We start from the raw sequence: 19,526 nt of genomic DNA on the forward strand, positions 1-19,526 counted from the left end.
TCAGTCTCCGGCAGATCTGACCTACCAGAGAAGGTGCAAAATCTTACTTTCCCTGATGGACTTCACAGCTAAAAAGGGCTACGCTGTTTGATGCCTACATATTTGTCTTTTCTTTGGAAACATTCTTTCCCTTTTCAAACAGAGGATATGCCTAGCCTATATAATGAACAATAGCCTATCACATTTATCCAAAGAGATGATAGAAGAGACCAAGTAGGCTAACCAGTTTAGTAGCCTAGGCCTGAATTCAAGCAATGGTGGAGTGGCAATCGGGAGAGTCGGAGGATTTCCTGGTGGGCCTGTGGCGTTTTAGGGGTTGGGCTGATTAATGTGAGCTTAAAAGTGCCTGATATTGCTGTTTGAAAACTGTTAAGGGTGCCTTTAACTAATAAAAAAGAAAACATAATGCATCCATGTGCAATATGCATATATCCACATATCCTCCAATTTCCACTGGTGGCCTAAATAACACAGATGGTAGTCCAAAAACTGTGAGATGCCTTACAATTCACTCGGAAATCTACAGATACTCACAGAGAAATTTAGCCTTAGCTACAAGACACCAATTTACACCTACTGATGTGATGTCATGAATATATTGTAATATTGTAATTGTCCTTGGTGGATGAACTGTTTTTTATTGTGTCTTTCCAGACGAAGAAACTCACATAGCTGAAGAGGAAGAAGCAGAGAGAAGAGGAGAATATCTGTGAGGTGAGGCCCACCGCTTCTCTTTTCCTTGGGCAACTCTTGAGAACTTGTGATTTTTGTTTCTCGTCAGTCATGTTGTGTCCTCACTCAGTGAGTGCAAATGATAAGCCAGTTTCACGCCAGTAAAATCTTCTTGTCTATGACGGGCTCAACCTGGACGGCTGCGACTCAACTTATCACCAGATCCAAAGATCTAACAGACGGGACTTACCAGGACGTGGCCAACGTTTTGTTTCTCGTCAGTCATGTTTTGTCTTCACTCAGTGAATGCAAATGATAGCCCAGTTTAGACCAGTAAAGAGAAAATTAGCCTTGGCTACCATTCTTAAAATGAAAGACACCAAATTGTACCTACCTTACTGATACAATGTAATGGCGAGAAAGACACCTACACCTACCTTAGCCTAGGCTACTGATACAATGGTGTTAATATATACATTTATTTATTTATTTTTTATTTATTTTTTTTGGGGGGGGGTCAAGGGTCCGCTTGAGCTTGAACTCTCCCGGTATTAGTGTCCCACTCCTCCCTGTCTGGGCAATCATAGCTGGCAGTCATAGCACTTGCCTGTGAGTTTTGAATAGCCCATTACAGAGCCCATAATTAGTTTTAAATAGCCCATATTATTCTAACAGAAATGCAGACTTTTAGTTTATAATTCGTTTTATCCCAAGAACGGAGTTATGTAGAGGCAACCAGATGCAGCCTTGGAATAATGGGCGTTTCCTTTATCATAAGAAGAATTCGATTGGCTTATGAACGGTATGCGAGCCACATATTGGCTCTGCGTTGGGCTGTAGGTGTGGCTATTTTTCAGGTATGACTGCTTTGGAGGATAAGACTGGCAGAATGAGTACAGTATTTGGAAAGATGGCGTCTGGCAAGAAAGCTGAAAGCGGCAAGCATGAACAAGGTGTGAATGGAAGACGATCATCAAAGCGCAATAAGGAAGGCCCCATAGGTAAATCCTTATCTTAAGCAAACTGTCACTATTCTTGTCGGGGATATGTTGGTGAAATTAGGAACTGTAGTGTAGCACACGAACTTATCAAAAGCCAATACTGGATAGCTAGCGAGTTAGCAAACCACTGTTGACAACCAAAAGATTATGTTACGTTACCAAGGACTGTGATTGTACCCGTGATGAAAGTCTGACAACATTGTAGGATACTTTTCTTAAGCCGAATCTACGCGGCGTTTTCTGATTAAATGCCGCAATCAGAATAATGACAACGTTACTTACAACTATTATTGTCAGTAGGCTACCGTTACAGTGCTTGTTAATGTAGGATACTTTTCTTATGCCGAATCTACGCGGCGTTTTCTGATTAAATGCCGCAATCAGAATGACAACGTTACAACAATTATTGTCAGTAGGCTACCGTTACAGTGCTTGTTAATGTTGTTCAGTGACAAAAAGTAGCCTAATGTTTCTAATGTATGCCTTAGTAATCAGCAATTGCAATGGCCTTAAACATGAGTGTAAGTTGTAATAAGTATCAATGAGCGTCTTAGGACACGGCTATTTGTTTACATTAGGAGTGTACCAACCAGTCATTGATAACGTGAACTGGAATAATATGATTATCGTTGGTCATGTAGGCTCACTGCCACCAACCGCTAGAATTATGTCAATTAGGCTAGGCTACATGTAGTAAAGGTGTTTAAGTCGTGATTCACTCGGATCTTTCACCCGTGTCTTTAAATTAACCCATGAGTCGCGAGTCTCTAGTATCATTAACTCGGATCAGTTGAGTCCTACTACAATTCGATCTAAAACGATAAACAGCGCCACACACAAACCTCTTGCAACATTAGCTAGCCTCCTAGCCCTAGCCATCGTAACTGCCAAAAATGTAACAATTTCGTAGGCAACCACAACTCCACAAATTTACTCAAGCGACTGAGTGAGCAGGCAGTCCGAGATAACTGGTTAACTTCCCGCAGAGCCGGAAACATTGCAGACTCACAGACCATGAGACTCAGATTGGAGCGGCTGAGTAGCAATCCGGGTTAGTCGGATCAGCCGGCCGGTTAGGCTACGTTGAGTACTGAGTCAGTCGAATCAGCCGGCTACGTTGTCATGAGTGGATCTGCGAGGCGCAGTAGCCTAGCTCCTCCCTCGAGGTGAAAAGCAATTCCACAACAAAAAAGCCATTTTTCCACTTCTGAAATAACATTCAATGTTCTATATGTAGCCTAGACATAATTAGATTTGGTGTATAGATGTAGCATATTAAAATGCAATTAGGTCGTGCAGACAGTCGAACTGCACGCTCATGGAGCTGCTTGAGTATCTACCTGGGTCAGTCGAATCAGCCGGCGGTCGGTTACGTTGTTATGAGTCGCGAGTCAGCCCGAATCAGCCGGCTACGTTGTCATGAGTGGATCTTTAGAGCAGCGAGTAGCCTAACTCCTCGTCAAGGTGAAAAACAAATCCACAACAAAAGCCATGCTTTCACTTCTGAAATAACATATGTTCTGCACGCATAGCCTACTATAAAATGCAATTAGGTCGCAAAGACAGTCCGAAACATTGCAAGCTCTGAATGGAGTTGTTTGAGTAGGCTACCTGAGTCAGTCGGATCACCCCGGAGGGCCGGTTACGTTATCTTGTTATGAGTGCGAGTCAGCCGAATTAGCCGGCTAGGTTGTCATGAGTGGATCTTTAGAGGGGCGAGTAACTCCTCGTCAAGGTGAAAAGCAAATCCACAACAAAAGCCATGCTTTCACTTCTGAAATAACATGTTCTGCACGCATAGCCTACTACAGTCCGAAACATTGCAAGCTTTGTATGGAGAGTAGGCTAGCCTACCTGGGTCAGTCGGATCAGCCGGGCGGGCCGGTTACGTTGTTATGAGTGCGAGTCAGTCGAATCAGCCGGCTACGTTGTCATGAGTGGATCTTTAGAGGAGCGAGTAACTCCTCGTCAAGGTTAAAAGAAAATCCACAACAAAAGCCATGCGTTCACTTCTGAAATAACATATATTCTGCACGCATAGCCTACTTTAAAATGCAATTAGGTCGTGAAGACAGTCCGAAACATTGCAAGCTCTGTATGGAGTTGCTTGAGTAGCCTACCTGGGTCATTTGGATCAGCTGGGCGGACCGGTTACGTTATGTTGTTATGAGTGCGAGTCAGTCGAATCAGCCGGCTACATGAGTGGATCTGTAGACGAGCGAGTAGCCTAGTTTCTACTCGTGTCAAGGTGATAATAATAATAGGCCTAATAAGAATAGTAGTAGTAATAATAATAATAACAATAATAATAATTTATTCACTGCAGGGCATTTCTACGTTCCTGTAGCTATGTCTACATTGAAAGTCAATTGCTTAGGCTAGGTTAAGACAATAAATAAACAGTCTGGCTCAAACTGCTTTCTTTCCCGTGAGTGGGTGGAGGTTTTGATGCTATTATATTAGGCTATTTTATATTATATGATATTATATTATATTATATTATATTAGGCTACCTAACAGTATAGCCATGATTAATAGTAATATTAGTTGCCTAGTAGCAGCCTATAATACTTATTAGAATAGATTCCTAGTACCCTACTATTAGTAGTAGTGGTAATAAACATTGTAGCAGAGTAGCATTAGACCTAGGCAAACTTTTCTATTGTTAACAAAACAACAACAAATAATTAATTATTATCATATAGGCTACCCTCTCTGTCAATAAGATCAAAGTTTCTGAACATGAGCACCAAAAAGATGAACAATGTGTGGATGCACTTTGACCAGGAGAGCAAAACTCTAAAGGCTAAATGCAAGTGCTGCAAAAACCTGGTTTCAAATCATGGAGGATCCACATCCAACACGAGAAGGCACTTAACAAAATGAAGCACCCCACGGCACTGCTTGAACGTAGGACTGAATCAGGATTGACTCAAGTGACTCAAGTGACTCGTTCAACCCGGATCAGTTTAGTGAGTGACTCAGAATAACCCGGATCCTTAAAAGGAATCGAGTTTGACAGGCCTAACATGTAGGCCTATAGTTAAACGCGGGTACGTTGGTGAAGTTCTAAACCTTTACATTTTTCTGCACAACACCAGACTGTCTGAATCCTTGAAAGGCAGCAGGGGCAGATCTAGGTCCACGACGTTGCACTGGGCAGTAGGAGAAGATACCCTTAGCCTAGCAAGTGCTGATATGACTCCCTGATGTTTTTTCACATTTGGTGAACTGAGTGGATTTATGTGGATCCCCCCTTAACTAGTTTTTACCTGCTTGCTGTAAGGATAAGCCTAAGTGTCACTGACCACAAATCACAGACCGAACTGTTTTTTCTGGTCAGTTTAAAGCCTTGAGATTTGTCTTAGTTTGGAGAGAAGCTCAGTGTCTGCTGGGACGGTGGGGTGTAGTATTGTTCCACGTTTCCTGTCGAGATGTAGGGACCAGGCCGTCACTGGAGAGGCAGCGGCACTGTATGCAGGGCAAAGGTCCATCACAGGATGTCATCGTTTTCCTTCCTGATTCAGGGGACAGCCATGTCGACTAGCCGCATAAGATGAACAAGAGGTCACAGCATTCCTGTACAACCATTCATCGGCTGAATAATAGTGTGTCCTGTGCTCCTTACAGCATTTGTGGGTATAGGCATTGCTATTTTATTTGGGCTTTTTGGGTGTAGTGGTAGTGTAATAATAGCTAAGGAGCTGGGTGAGCATTAGCCAGTGTAATTTCGATTCCTATCGTAGAGCAGGCATTTAGCCCTGAGTTGCTCTGGAGAGAGTGGCACTTGACACATGTAAGTCAGTTTGGATAAAAACATCAGCCAAATGAATGCGTATGTAAATAATTAATACACAGGCTACTTCCAAACCTCTGCTCTAGACCATGGCTTTTACATGAATTGTATGAGTGTGGGTTCTGGGTTAAACACATGTAGGAAGGTCCCATGTTCCCACACTTGGCAATACTAACACTTTCACATCATTTTCTGGAAACATTAGCCATTGGAACATGCATGCACATTCGGAGTAACACTTCCTTCTTTATGTTGACCAACTTCAGACTGTAAAGGGCCTTGAGACCTATTCAACTTATCGTGATGATTTAAAAATAAAAAATCAATTTGAATGGTTGAAAGTATGTAGCTGTCCCTTCCTGTCTGCTGATGCTGCCTGCGATGCAGTAGCAACACCACAGGACGTCGACCTGAAGCCACACCAGGCCATGGGACCAGAGTCAAAGTGCATTCTCTCAATCCTGTTTAGAAGCATTACCAGGAGTACAGAAATAAAAAAGATTATACAGACATACACTACAGACTGGTAGAATGTCACCTTTGTACAATAGGCATAGGCTATTATTTGGTGATGTGGATGATATAGCCTAATGGTTAAGTTTGAATATCATCATCATCAGTAAATGAACATCATCACTCTGCAAATAAGAGAAGCTTTACAATGTTTGCCAAGCGACACCTCAGCAGTTTCCTGAAGACTGCAGACTAGATGATTGCTGTAACACATGCCTGTGTTTTTACACTGTTCATTGCCAGCACCTCTGCAGAGTCTCTTGTCCCAACAAATACTGGATCTAACTTTTGTCAGTGGCTTTATGGATGGTAAGTTACATTACAAATAATCGTCTCCCTCTTGAGCATTCCCAGGCTTTATTTAGGTTGCTAGACTGTAGATGTAGAGTAGATGTGTGTGTGTGTGTGTGTGTGTGTTGGTAAAGCAAACTAGGCTTGATGAGTAAGAGCCGTGTTATAAGTTTGCATTGCAGCTCAGAGCCTTAGCCACAGCTGACTGCCCACAGTCTCAGTAAGTGGTTTGTTTGCAGGGTTTCTGCAGGATCTTAAAAAGTCTAAAATGTAATAATATGAAATGTAGGCCTTTAAGTGGCCTACAATATTATACACTAGGTCTTAAATGCTTTTGCTCATTTAATGCTCATTGAACGTTACTTCTACAGTGGTCAATTGAATTTTGTTTGCAGCTTAAACTGTAGTTTTCGGTATTGTAGTTCTTTCTCTCAACGGTATAGATGTATCACGATGTATAAAAAACAATGTAAAAAAACAACTACAAACTGGATCAGTTTGGAACTGATAACTGATTCAAACATTACAGCCCGTAAAGCTGGTCTTACATTTTTAACTTGTTGAAACCTGCAGAAACCATGGTTTAAAGGTACACTATGCAAGATTTTCACCTTAAATATAACCATTACAAAGCCAATTTGATGGTAACTTGTAAAAGGGGAATCGTTCACCTAGTATAGCCATACAGCATAGCCGTAGCGAGTCGCTAACGAGAGAACCAGCCATGCAACTTCAAGTAGAGTAAACCCGAAGACATCTCGCAAGAATCGTGAAACATTACCTTGTCAGTAGATATAACTCTTTGGTGATTTGCCTGTTGTTAATCCTTCACTTTCACAACAAAAACATTTTCATTGTGTACAGGGGGGAACAGGCCATGAGAAGTAGGCCATTTACAACAGCAGAGTAAAATATAAATATATCGCCACTCTAGGGGAGCATACAGTTGCCAAAAATACTTGAAACTGCATAGTGTTCCTTTAAAAGCCACTTGTGATGTCTGAATTCTAGTGAAATGGGTATGTCTATGCATCCCTCAACCACCCTTTTCAACCAGTTTCCTCCCAGTTTTGCTGTAACACAATGTAACACAGTTCTCGTTTGTTTGTCCAATTGGGCAATTTGTTTTTCTGGATTCTAGCCGTTTTCAGCTGCATTTTGGAGAACTTTCTTTGTTGTAACTTGTGCATGTCATGCAATGAAAAAATCATCTCAATGTTTTGGAGAGGCTCAAAGGAGTGGCAAGAGCAGTACAGAGCACACAGGGCCATCAACAAAATGGCCAAAAGCTTTTTTTTTTTGAACCTGCATGAGCTGACCACCAGCTTCACAACAAGGACAGTGTCTGCCCAGAATCAGTGGGCCACAGTGTAGTGTGCCCTTAGGGACACTGTTTGAGCTTGGTCCACACCAACAGAGCTGTACACACACACACACACACACACACACACACACACACACACACACACACACATTCATAGACTGCACATAAAAATGAGACACATTCACAGACTGCATATAGCGAGAATCCAACCTTGTACACAAACACAGTGCCAGAGTTCATCTGTCGGTGGGTGCTGCGTTAGATCCTGGCGAAGCGACATCTGCCAATTAGGGTGAAGGTCACTGGCAGCACCCATCTCAGCAACCAATGACGGCCAAGGTTACTGGAGTTGTCCCTAAGTTGGGGAGGAAGCATGGACAGTTTGGATCACAACAACCACAATCTTTCACACAAACAACACCCAGTGTACTTGACTGTTCGTCTGTGTGTGTGTGTGTGTGTGTGTGTGTGTGTGTGTGTGTGTGTGTGTGTGTGTCTAATGCTTGTGTGTGTGTGTGTGTGAGAAGACAAGTACGTGGTGGCCAGGGACTGTTGGTATGTGGGTAAAATGGTCATGCTCTCTGGAAAGTGGCTTCTTTGGGCAAAAGGAGAAGTGTGGGGGGGTATAAGAAAGCTCAGAGATCAGATGAGTAAAAGTGCCACCTCATGAGTCAGTGCTGGACCAAAAGGGAACTAAGAGGATGGTTCACATGACACAGAGAGGGAGGGAGGGAAGGAGAGAGGGTCCAATCATAACAGACCATCTCCTCTTTCTCTCCTATTTACCCCCCACTCGTCTCTCTTTGTCTCTGTGTATCGCTCCTCTCAGTCACATTCAGTCGGACTCTCTGGCTGGCTATGGAGGGACAACCACAGGACAGGGACCGGAGAATGAGTGTCGACACTGAGGGTAAAGCAAAAGAAACGTCTCCTGGTCCTGGGCTTTTTTGGCTGATGTGGTCCTTCTGCTCCGCGGTGCATGCCATTGGTGTCCATCTCTCCTGTCCTCCCCTCCGTCACCTGTCACTGTTGTACTCTATCTCTATCGCTCTCTCTCTCCATCCCTTGTGTGTCTCTGTCAACTTGTTAGTGACTCTGAGAACCTGGTGTTATAATGCAGGTGTCAGTGGCTTGCTGATTGGATGGCAGTGTGTGGGTTTGCTATTTGATTGGATGATTTATTGATGACCTCTCGTGCATCTTTGATGTGGCAAGAGCAAGCTCGCTGGTGTGTGTGTCCGTGGACAGCAGTGACTGCAGAATAGTGGTGTGTGGGGGAAAGTGAGTCTTTCTCATTGCACATTGCCTGTCATCTAGACAAGGCCCCCTACTTTTCTGGAGTGTCACTGGGAAGATTTTGGATTGAGTTCAACTGTGTGTGTGTGCGTGCATGTGCGCGCGCGTGTTTGCTTTTGTGTGTGTTTCTGTGTGTGTGTGTGTGTGTGTGTGTGTGTCTGTGTCTGCCTGTCTTTTCTGAGCACTGGGTTGGAATCTATTTGTCGTTCCTACCCCGACATATTTGAATGTTGGTCAAGACTCTTGACTCAAGAGGTTTGTAGCAGAGGGCACTATTTTGGTTGGTATGCGAAGTCTGGCACACACTGCTTTTGTTATTTTGGTGACATGGTAGAGGGTGTTCAGACTTGTGTCGTTACATGAGTGTGGCATGGAGGTTGAACTGTCTGCGCAGTGTGTGGGAGTTCTCTGGTTACTGAAGTGGAGATGGCATGCACATGGGGAGGTGTGAGACAGTTAACTCATGGTGCGTGATAACCAAACACAAAAAACACCATCATCTTACTGAGTGTTTGATTGGTTAATGCATCTCAAGCCATACAGACCGGCACTCCTATAAAAAAGGTTTTTCAATATAACACATGCCTTGCCTATGTTTTATGATGACGAAGGCCATGTCTTTTTATCATTGCTCTTATCACACAGTAGTCATGCTAATTTACTATCTTTTCTCATTTAGTCATGTGAATTAAAATTCATTATCAAATACTTTTATATCGTTTTTTTTTTTTCACCACAATCTGACCTTTTTGTGTAAATGAACTGAACAAACTCTTGTGTTTGTCCATACTCACTCTATACTTACTTGATTTTGCAAGTGTATTTATGTCTGTGGTCGTTACACCATTTTGTGGAGAAGTGGTGCGCACATCCAAAATATGTTTTTACCAGTGCCAGACAAAGCATGCCAGAGATGTAGAGGGACAAGGTCTGCACACTGTATGTGAGCTCCAAAAATATACTTTATTTTAGTCTAAAAAGGCAACGTTTCGATCTCACAGGATCACCATCAGGTCTGATGATCCTGTAAGATCGAAACGTTGCCTTTTTAGACTAAAAGAAAGTGTATTGTTGGAGCTCACAATACAGTGTGCAGATCTTGTCCCTCTACATTCTTATTTGTCCCTATATACCCACCATTTGCCATTAAAATAGGACTAGTATTTCCTCATGTAGGCCTAATGCTCTGTTGTAGAACTGCAACTAGCGATTTGATTAAACTGTCGGTTACCGATTAGCGGTCGAGTAGTTGTTTGGGTTGTAAAATGATAGAAAACCCCAAGATGACGTCCTCAAATGCCTTGTTTTGCCTAAACGCTAAAAGGTATTCACTTGACTGGGGATATAGAGCAGTACGTAAACCAGAGAATATATTGTTACAGATGACAGGTGCCTGAATCGATGACGAGCTGCGTATCAACAGTTTGTCATCGATTCTGGCTAACCTCCCGGCAATAGGCAATGACCTACCATCTAAGTGCTTGGTATTGACTCAGTGGCACCTTAAACAACACGATATACCATTTTTTGACATATTTCGTATTCTCTTCAAATTCATTTAGATGGTATAGAATCTATACTATGGATGGTCACGTGATGTCATCTTGAATTTCCCCTTGGGGATCAATAAAGTATCTGTCTGTCTGTGAAGAACAGATAAACAGCGGTCATTCCCATTAACTGCCCAGATGCACTCTTTGGTCTTTGGGTAGTTCTGCGTCCATGGATGACCCTCCCCACAATAATGTCATGAAACCCTTCACATCATAAGACTGCGAAGCACATTGCCCAAAGCAAGCTAGCACACACTGTTGTCAGTGACAGACAGTGCTGTTGTTGGTGTGTAAAGGGTTTCAAATCATGATAAGTACACAGAGAATTGTACTCATTTTACGCCCTCCATCAGATGTTTGTGATTAGCCATGGTTTCAGTGGGTTGCTGTTGAACTTTGCACACTATGCAACTGCTCAGCTGTGTGTGTGTGTGTGTGTGTGTGTGTGTGTGTGTGTGAGAGGGAGAGAGAGAGAGAGAGAGAGAGAAAGAAATAAAGTGTGTGTTTCAGTGTTGGTGGTTTACAGGGGGTTCCACCCCTAATACCTGGAATGAACTTTCTTCAACAGCATTACATGGGCATCCAGAGAGAGAGGTGTGTGTTTGAGGGGAAAAACACAGTTCATAGCTGCCAGTAGGCTGGTTGTGTAAGGGGATCAGGTAGTGGCAGAGATTTGGGGAGTGGGGGCGCGTGCCGTACAGCCCCCCTCTTTATTGAAAGTCGTTGGTAATCCAACAGTAAGTACTGTAGTCCACAACAGAGCCTTAGCTGGAGGTAACCATGATCCCCAAGCCGTGTGTGTGTGTGTGTGTGTGTGTGTGTGTCTGTGTCTTTGTGTGTGTGTGTGTGTCTTTGTGTGTGTGTGTGTGTGTGTGTGTGTGTGTGTCTGTGTCTTTGTGTGTGTGTGTGTGTCTGTGTCTTTGTGTGTGTGTGGTCAAGTGGAGGGAAAGCTAGATGGCTGTCTCATGGTCACACTGCCTTGTGTTTTTATTTCTGTGGGGTTCTGTAGGTTTTACGGCCCTGTACGTGTGCTAAGTGTGTGTGTCCATCCACCACTAATTGTGTGACGGCTCTTAAGTCACAGGGTCTGTTTACACAAACTTTTCCCAACTAATGATTGATGATGGGCATTAGTTGTAGATTTCCATGAGACACCAGACATACAACTCCACCAAGCTGGTTTGATGCCCTAGTCTAGCTGACATTCTGACTGACGTTTGTAAAATCATAGCATATCTGCACAGGTATATGTATAACAGTGGTCAACGTATAACAGTGGTCAAAATATAGCCTACCATTGCCTCTAAACCTGTCCTGCATCAGGACAGAGATGTCCACCTGGATAGTAGCCTGATGTTTATTAATGGTAGAAATAAGCTGTTTATTTTGTAGTGGTCTTGGAACAAAGCATCGCTGTTTATGTGTTAAAAATAAAAATGCCTGCTTTCATTGTTAAGCCTGGAAAATGTCCTGAAGTTCCTATTGGAAACTGCTGTGTCAATGTCCAAGTGTAACTACGTAAATCTGATTATTGCTCTTATTAGTGTGGGCAGCTTGTCATTCTCCTGCACCCACATGCCGACACGTGAAAGCACAAAGTGACTCAATCACATGCACTTGCATGTTAAGGGTTTAGTCTTATTCGGTTGTTCAGCAAGCATTAGCGACCAAATTACTCCCTTCTGTTTTCAAACCCACAACCAGTTCAGTTTACTTTTGCTCTCTCTCTCTCTCTCTCTCTCTCTCTCTCTCTCTCTCTCTCTCTCTCTCTCTCACTGCGTATTTTTCTGTTTTTTACCATTAGTTCCTCTGAGCGATCGTGTGTGCAGTCTCTGCATCTCTGGGAGCGCTTATAATGCACAAGAGTGTTGGATGTGGTTATGAAATCTCTGGAGTTTGGGACGCTTGTAGGTTCAGAGAGATTTAATGGAATCACACTTATCTGTAAATAGACATTAGCAGCAGCTGACAGATCAGCCACCACTGCTGCAGCACAGACACATGAAACGGTGTACACACACACACACACAAATACATGCTGTCTGTTGTGCTCAGACATTGTTCAGTACCAAAGGAGGTTGCCCTGTCAAAGTAATTTACCTGTTACATACAGTTTGTATCTAAATGCAGCCTAGTGGAAAACCTCATACAACCCCCCCCCCACACACACACACACACACACATTACACATATTGATGTACACACATAAGAAATGCATTCTTCATTCTCTTGTTTTGTCTCTAGTTGTAACTGTAGACACGAACATTGTGACCGAGAGACAAAAGATATCAGCAACCTCTTGCCAGTGATGGCTGAGGACTGGGCCCTCTAGGGAGAGTGATGCATCATGGGAAGAGACGATGTGCACAGAGAAGGGGAGAGGAAAAACAACTTGAGCAAAAGCACAGCTGGAGGGTGGTGGTGTCAGGGCTGGGCTGGAGGGGCAGGAGGGGGAGGGAAGGGGGGTATTTAGGGCAAAGGGCAGAGGAGAAGAGGGCGTGTGGTGAAGAATAACGCACTTCGCCACAGATGTGAGCGGTGGCAGCCAGACCAGCAAATCATGAACCACTGAAGTGATGAAATCAAACCTGAGCAACAGTGACTGTGGCCAGGGGGAGAAATGAAGTAGGCTGACACACACACACACACACCACAAGCACTGTCCTTATGGTGGGATTTGAGCTGAGTCATACTGGGTGGGTGTACGCGTGGGAACGCAGTGAGCTTTTGTTTTGATGAAAACTCTTTCTCTCTTATTCTCTCTCTCTGTTTCTCCCTGCGTGGAGTGTTAGAAATAGAAAAGCAGCAGCAGTCTGTCTGATCATAGCAGTGGAACGCAGTGTGTCTCGCAGAGGAAGGGAGAGCAGGGAGGACAAGAGTGGAGAGAGAGACTCTCGGGGAGGAGGAAGTGAGCCAAAGAAAGCTAGTGGGAAGGAGAGGAGGGAAAGCAAGGGGGGCAAAATTCTCGTGTGGCAACTGCAGCTGCCCAGATGTCACAAGATGGGTCTGCTCTCAAGCAACAACAGCAGGAGTGGAAACACTCTCACACACACACACACACACCTCTGTCTTTCTTTCTTCCTCACTCACTCACTCACCCACTCACCCACTCACCCACTCACCCACTCACCCACTCACTCACTCACTCACTCACTCACTCACTCACTCACTCAGATAGATGGGATGAAAAGTGGAGAAATGAAAGTGAAGTAAAGATGAAGTCGAAGCCCCGAACTGCGGGAAACGTTGCCTTTTAAAGGAGGAAAACTCCTCCCCTAACCAATCAGTGTGTGTGTGTGTGTGTGTGTGTGTGTGTGTGTGTGTGTGTGTGTGTGTGTGTGTGTGTGTGTGTGTGTGTGTGTGTTCAGGGATTTAGTAAGTAATGCATTATGACGCACGGTTCCACCATGGTTTTCCTGTGTTCTACTTGTCAGTGACCCAGTCAGTTGTCTGTGTCTGTGTGCACCCCAAACACGGCTGTTTCCTCCTTCATATGCACATCTTGGACTTTGAAATTGGCACTAAAAACAGGCGAATCTGAATAAAGCGAGTGTGAGAGAGAGTGTGACCCAAACCATCCCTCTGATCACCGCCTCCCTCCACATGTTACGTTATCCCTTCCAGTTGGAGATTCATGTAGAGGCTACTGGAGCCTGTCGTGAATGGCCATTGGCTCACTTAATTGTTTATGTGGGTGCCAGATAAGCATGATTGGGTGCTAGATATCTGCTAAAATGGGCTGTTTTATTCCCTAGCATAATTATAAGATTTGTAAATGGCCTTGTAAAATAGCATCTTAGCATATTTTTTTTGTAAAGTATATTTTTTGGTTTTTTTTTATGCCTTTAATTAGATAGGATAGTGGAGATTGACAGGAAGTGAGTGGGAGAGAGAGTCAGGGTGGGATCCCACGGGGCGGGAATCGAACCCGGGTCGCCGGTGTACGGTGCAGGTGCCCCAGCCAGTCGCGCCACTTCTGGGGCCATCTTAGCATATTTTTGACAGGCCAGAGTTGCATACCTTCTATGTTGCATGCCTTCCATGTCAGAGTATAAGGTAATATGCTCTATTCTGTCATCTTTAAGCCAAGCTGTTTGTGTCAAAAGGAAACAAATACAGTGCATTCACTCAGCTGTAGACAGCTTGGTGGAAACCTTTTTGACAAATGGGGAAAAAGAAGTGATTCGGACAAGTAGAGAAGCCCGGTCCCACTAACATACACGTTACATCTGATGGCTCACTTTCTCTATCTGTTGTCTCTGTTCCCAACTCTCACTCTCTCTCTCTCTCTCTCTCTCTCTCTCTCTCTCTCTCTCCCCCCCCCCCCCCCCCCCCCCTCTCTCTCAGTGATGGACACCAAAGGCGGTGTTTTGCGGCCCGTGTATGGCGTGTGTGAGGAGAACGCCGCCTTCTTCTCCTCCAGCCCCAAGGGGGCAGCTGGGGGCGCCGTCCGGCAGCTGGTGGATGCCATGACCACCATCCAGGAGCACGCACGCAGCCTGGAGCCCGTAGTGTCCGGCTTTGCCGCCATCTACCACCACTTCGACTTCGACCCCCACATCCCCGCCAACGGCTACCGCTCACTTGTTAAGGTGTGTGTCTGGCCATGTTTGTTCCTGCAAACACATGCGTGTTCATTTTAAAAGTATCTAATGCAGTTTCGGGTAGTTCGGAGACTTTAGGGTTCCCCTAGAGTACATTTAGCCAAAACAGTGAAAAACATGTCAATTGTGTATTTTTCATTTACTCCCAGTTGTCAGTTCAGAATAGCTAGCGGCATGCTGTCATTTGCAGTCTAGAAAGTGCTGTCTTTTCTCTGAGTGTGTGCTTGCTACCTGGATAATTGAGCTGACTTCACATAAGTCTCTCTCTCTTTCTTTCTTTCTTTCTTTCTTTCTTTCTTTCTTTCTTTCTTTCTTTCGTTCTTTCTCTCTTTCTCTCTGTGTGTGTAAATGGCTTTGTGTGTATTCTGATGCCAAAGTTAACCTCCCGGCATATCACCTTACAAGGGAAGAAAAGTTCCCCATATGTCAGTTTTATTTGTTTTCGAGCACAGGAAATCGAAAAACCCCCTGTGAAAGTGCCATTTTGACTGGTGGCCACCTTTTTAAATGTACCTGCAGGTTCTAACTTAAAACTGTCATCATTGGTGGGGGGAGAAAAAGTGTTATGAAAGGTTCACAAAATCTCCCTCTGACCTCTGACCCCCCCCCCCCCCCCCCCCCAGTTGGTGCGCTGCTGTCTCCTACACATTGTGCATAAGGGCCGCTACATCAGCACCAGCCGGCGGAGCATCTTCTTCCGGGTGGCGCACAACGCCAGCGAGATGGAGGCCTACAGCAACGCCCTGTGCCAGCTGCGGGCTCTGCTCTACCTGGCCCAGCGGCTGCTGCACGACAACAGCCACGGCAACCTCTTCTTCCAGGAGGAGAGTGGCCTGAGCCAGAGCTTCATGCGCGAGTACGCCTCCATGCACAAGGGCTGCTTCTACGGCCGATGCCTCGGCTTTCAGGTGTGTGTCTGTGTCTGTGTCTGTGTCTGTGTCTGTGTCTGCGTCTGCGTCTGCGTCTGCGTGTGTGTGTCTGTCTGTCTGTGTGTCTGTGTCTAAGTCGAGGCAGATGAGTGAGTGCATGTGTGTTTATTAGTTGTAGTAGTCAATTATACAGACTAGTAGAGACGACAGGAAGCAGAAGGCTGTGTGTGTGTGTGTCTCTGTCTGTCTGTCTGTCTGTCTGTCTGTGTGTGTGTGTGTGTCTCTGTCTGTCTGTGTCTGTCTGTCTGTCTGTGTGTGTGTGTGTGTGTGTCTCTGTCTGTCTGTGAGTGAGTGAGTGAGTGAGTGAGTGGGAGTGAGTGAGTGAGTGGAGACAGAAATGTGTGTCTGTGTCAGAGGAGAAGGGAATTGGAGAGTAGACACGACGAGCGCAACAGGGCGAGGCGAGTTTGCATAACGACGTCCTCTGTGAGTGCTGCCTAGGAGCCTGATCAGAAGACACCATACTCCTTTTGATATGGAGGACCTGCCCAGTGAGCCAGTTAACTATCCACTGCAAGGCCTGCTGAATTATCCACACTGTTGAGAGACGCCGAGCATGCTATCATGAACAATGTGCCTTAGATGGTGTTGTCTCTGGGAATCTATGATTCTATCAGTAGATAGATTCATAATTGTTTTTACTCATGGTGTCTTAAACACATACAGTAGGGTGCCTTAAAAGACACTGTCTGTGTGTGTGTGTGTGTGTGTGTGTGGCGACGACTCGCACCCCAGCTGTGGCTATGTTTCTGGTCTAGCACAGGGAAAGGCAGCACCACAACCAACAAGCTGTGATACAAGTTTAGGTTTGCACACACACACACACATGTGCATGGTTCTTAAAATAACCAACAGAACTTCCCTTTTAGTGTTTGTAGTGCCCACAGCATACCGCCCACTACAGTATGCTCCAGTATGCTCCCATCAGCGGAAATTAGCTTTTTTTCTTCTGTCTGACCTCTACCAGCCACGTTCATACTGTACCAGCATTTAGCTGGCGCTAATTTCCGCCCCTGCTTCCTATGAGGTACTGTGCTTGGTGTTCATAAATGATCTTCTCTTTTCATCCCTCCCCATGGCCTTCTCCCATCCTTCTCATCCCTCTCTCTCTCTTTTCTTTCCTCTTTCTTTTCTACCTCTCATCTCTCCATCCCTCCTGCAGTTTACTCCAGCCATTCGGCCCTACCTCCAGACCATGGCCATTGGATTGGTGGCCTTTTCTGAGAACTACAGAAAGCATCAGTCTGGCATAGGTGCGTTTATTTGTGTCTTTGTTTGTATCTCTTTATGTGTCTGTGTGTGTTTATCAGTGTGAGGGGGTATGTGTGTGTGAGAGTGTGTGTGTGTGTGGACAGGCCATTTCAAGGCCCTGTTGAAGAAAGACTGCAATTGATTGGTCTTCCAAGAGTAAGTGAGGTCCTCTCGAATCCCCGAATGTGACCGACTATTCTGCACTTGAGTGCCATGTTGCTATGGTAATACCACATATCAATGGCCGTGTGTTTGTACAACATACATGTCCTCTCATGAAACAAACAATAAATGTTGACATGAAGCTGTAAACTAGATAAGAGACCAGTATATCCTGTATGATACAAAAATAATGTCTCACATAGTCCCCATGTTAGACCGTCCACACCCTGTGCACACATGACTGACCACACTTACAAGCCACCTAACCTTGTGTCTTGTGCTATGTGCTGCCCTCTAGAGGAGGCAGGAGGCATTGCGCCGTACGGTGAGTCCATGCTCTCCCTCCTCCCCTCCCCTCCCTCCCCTCCTCTCCCCTCTGTAACTGGGGGTGTGTGTGTGTGAGTGGAGACTTGTATTGCACTTCCATTCCCTCCCTCTCCCTGGAGTCTGGTTTCTGCCCCCCAGTGCTGCCCCCACCTGAGACTTCATGCCCCAGGTGGGTCCTGCATGCCGAGATTCAGAGTGTGTTCTGTTGAGTGGGTTTCACGCGCCTCATGCAGTTGAGTCTCATTATGGTCACCAAACCTTTAGTTTCCTCTGTGGTGTCCAGTCCCCCACCCCACCCCCACCCCCTATTAACCAACTTCATGATCTTTCTCACTTTCTCTATCTGTTGTCTCTGTTCCCAACTCTCTCTCTCTCTCTCTCTCTCTCTCTCTCTCTCTCTCTCTCTCTCCCCCTGCATCTCTCTCTCAGGTGTTGCTGCCAGTTCATTGTTTACCTCGGGGAAGTATGCCATTGACCCTGAGCTGCGGGGTTCCGAGTATGAGCGCATCACACAGAACCTAGACGTGCACTTCTGGAAGTCCTTCTGGAACATCACTGAGACGGAGATCCTCGCGGTGAGACTCAGACGCCGCTGACTGTCTCTCTCTGAGAGAACGCTTTAGGCTAACACGAGAGTCTTCAGTGACTTCAGAATAATTGTTCTTCAGTTTAATTACTGTGTGTGTGTGTGTGTGTGTGTGTGTGTGTGACCCTCCCCACACACACACATACTCAGACCGTGTGTCTGGTTGTCATTTGCCTATTTACAATTTACAATAGCCTATATACTATGCATAATTTATTTACAGACTCAAAATAAAAAAATGCACAAAATATTATATAGATAACATGCATAGAAACAGACATACAGTACAACTGACTGTCCACAGTAATTAAAATGCATACAGATGTTTCTCAAAATAAAGTCTTTGCACACGACTGCCGGTAAATCCTCTTGCAGCGACTGGCAGATCCTTCACATTATTAACTATCCAGAAACCTCAGGTCTGCCTTAGGAGAACCGCTGTCATATATATTTAATGAAATGAGTAAATATATGCCTTTTATATGCCAAATATATATCTTTGTTTGGTCTGGAGGCTATTTATATTCCGGCAGGTTTTCTGCATGCTTGTGTGTGAATGTTTATGGCTGAGCGTAGTTGTGCTTTTCTCCTCTCCCACTTGGGGAGTGATGCGCGCATGACCTGGTGCAGTGAGGAACCGCATGCTGCTGGTGCCTCCGGTGGCCTTTGACCTCCCACTGGCCACCGACCCCAAGCGCTCCGTCAGCATCACCCCACCCTCGGCGCACATTGGCCCAGCCCCTGTCCAGATGAGGCTCATCTCCTATGAGTTGCGGGAAGGACAGGTGAGGACAGAGTGTATATGTGTGTGATTGTATGTTTGTGTGTGTTTGTGTGTGTGTGTGTGTGTGTGTGTGTCAGTGCAGTGCAGTCACAGATCTCACACATACAGGCTACAGTGTGTGTGTGTGTGTGTGTGTGTGAGTATCTGTGACTGTGTGTGTGTGTGTGTGTGTGTGTGTCAGTGCAGTGCAGTCACAGATCTCACACACACACACAAACACTCACACTCACAGATACACACACACACACACACACACACACACACACACACACTGTAGCCTGTATTCACCTATACTTTATGTTGTATAACTATATAGTGTTGACTCACTATGCGGCGCACCATACAGTGTATGATGTGCATTAGTGGATGTTCTGAATACAAACCTAAACAGCAGTCACACTGGCCAGTGACTGCGGAGAAGGAGGTGCTCTGGGTTT

General features: G+C 45.1%; 1 protein-coding gene across 1 annotated transcript in view; it reads left to right on the top strand.

Moving 5' to 3' along the window:
• The first annotated feature begins 1,537 nt into the window (after positions 1-1,537).
• Positions 1,538-19,526, top strand: part of lipeb (lipase, hormone-sensitive b) — a 32,442-nt gene continuing 14,453 nt past the window's right edge. Inside the window, 8 exon segments of the mRNA XM_048260615.1 lie at positions 1,538-1,673; positions 8,427-8,507; positions 14,794-15,038; positions 15,674-15,958; positions 17,142-17,232; positions 18,149-18,294; positions 18,646-18,664; positions 18,936-19,090. Of these exon segments, the coding sequence (XP_048116572.1) occupies positions 1,562-1,673; positions 8,427-8,507; positions 14,794-15,038; positions 15,674-15,958; positions 17,142-17,232; positions 18,149-18,294; positions 18,646-18,664; positions 18,936-19,090 (1,134 nt within the window). The 5' untranslated portion in view covers positions 1,538-1,561.

The sequence above is a fragment of the Alosa alosa genome, chromosome 13, assembly GCF_017589495.1.
Source record: "Alosa alosa isolate M-15738 ecotype Scorff River chromosome 13, AALO_Geno_1.1, whole genome shotgun sequence".
In the NCBI taxonomy this organism is placed as follows: domain Eukaryota; kingdom Metazoa; phylum Chordata; class Actinopteri; order Clupeiformes; family Clupeidae; genus Alosa; species Alosa alosa.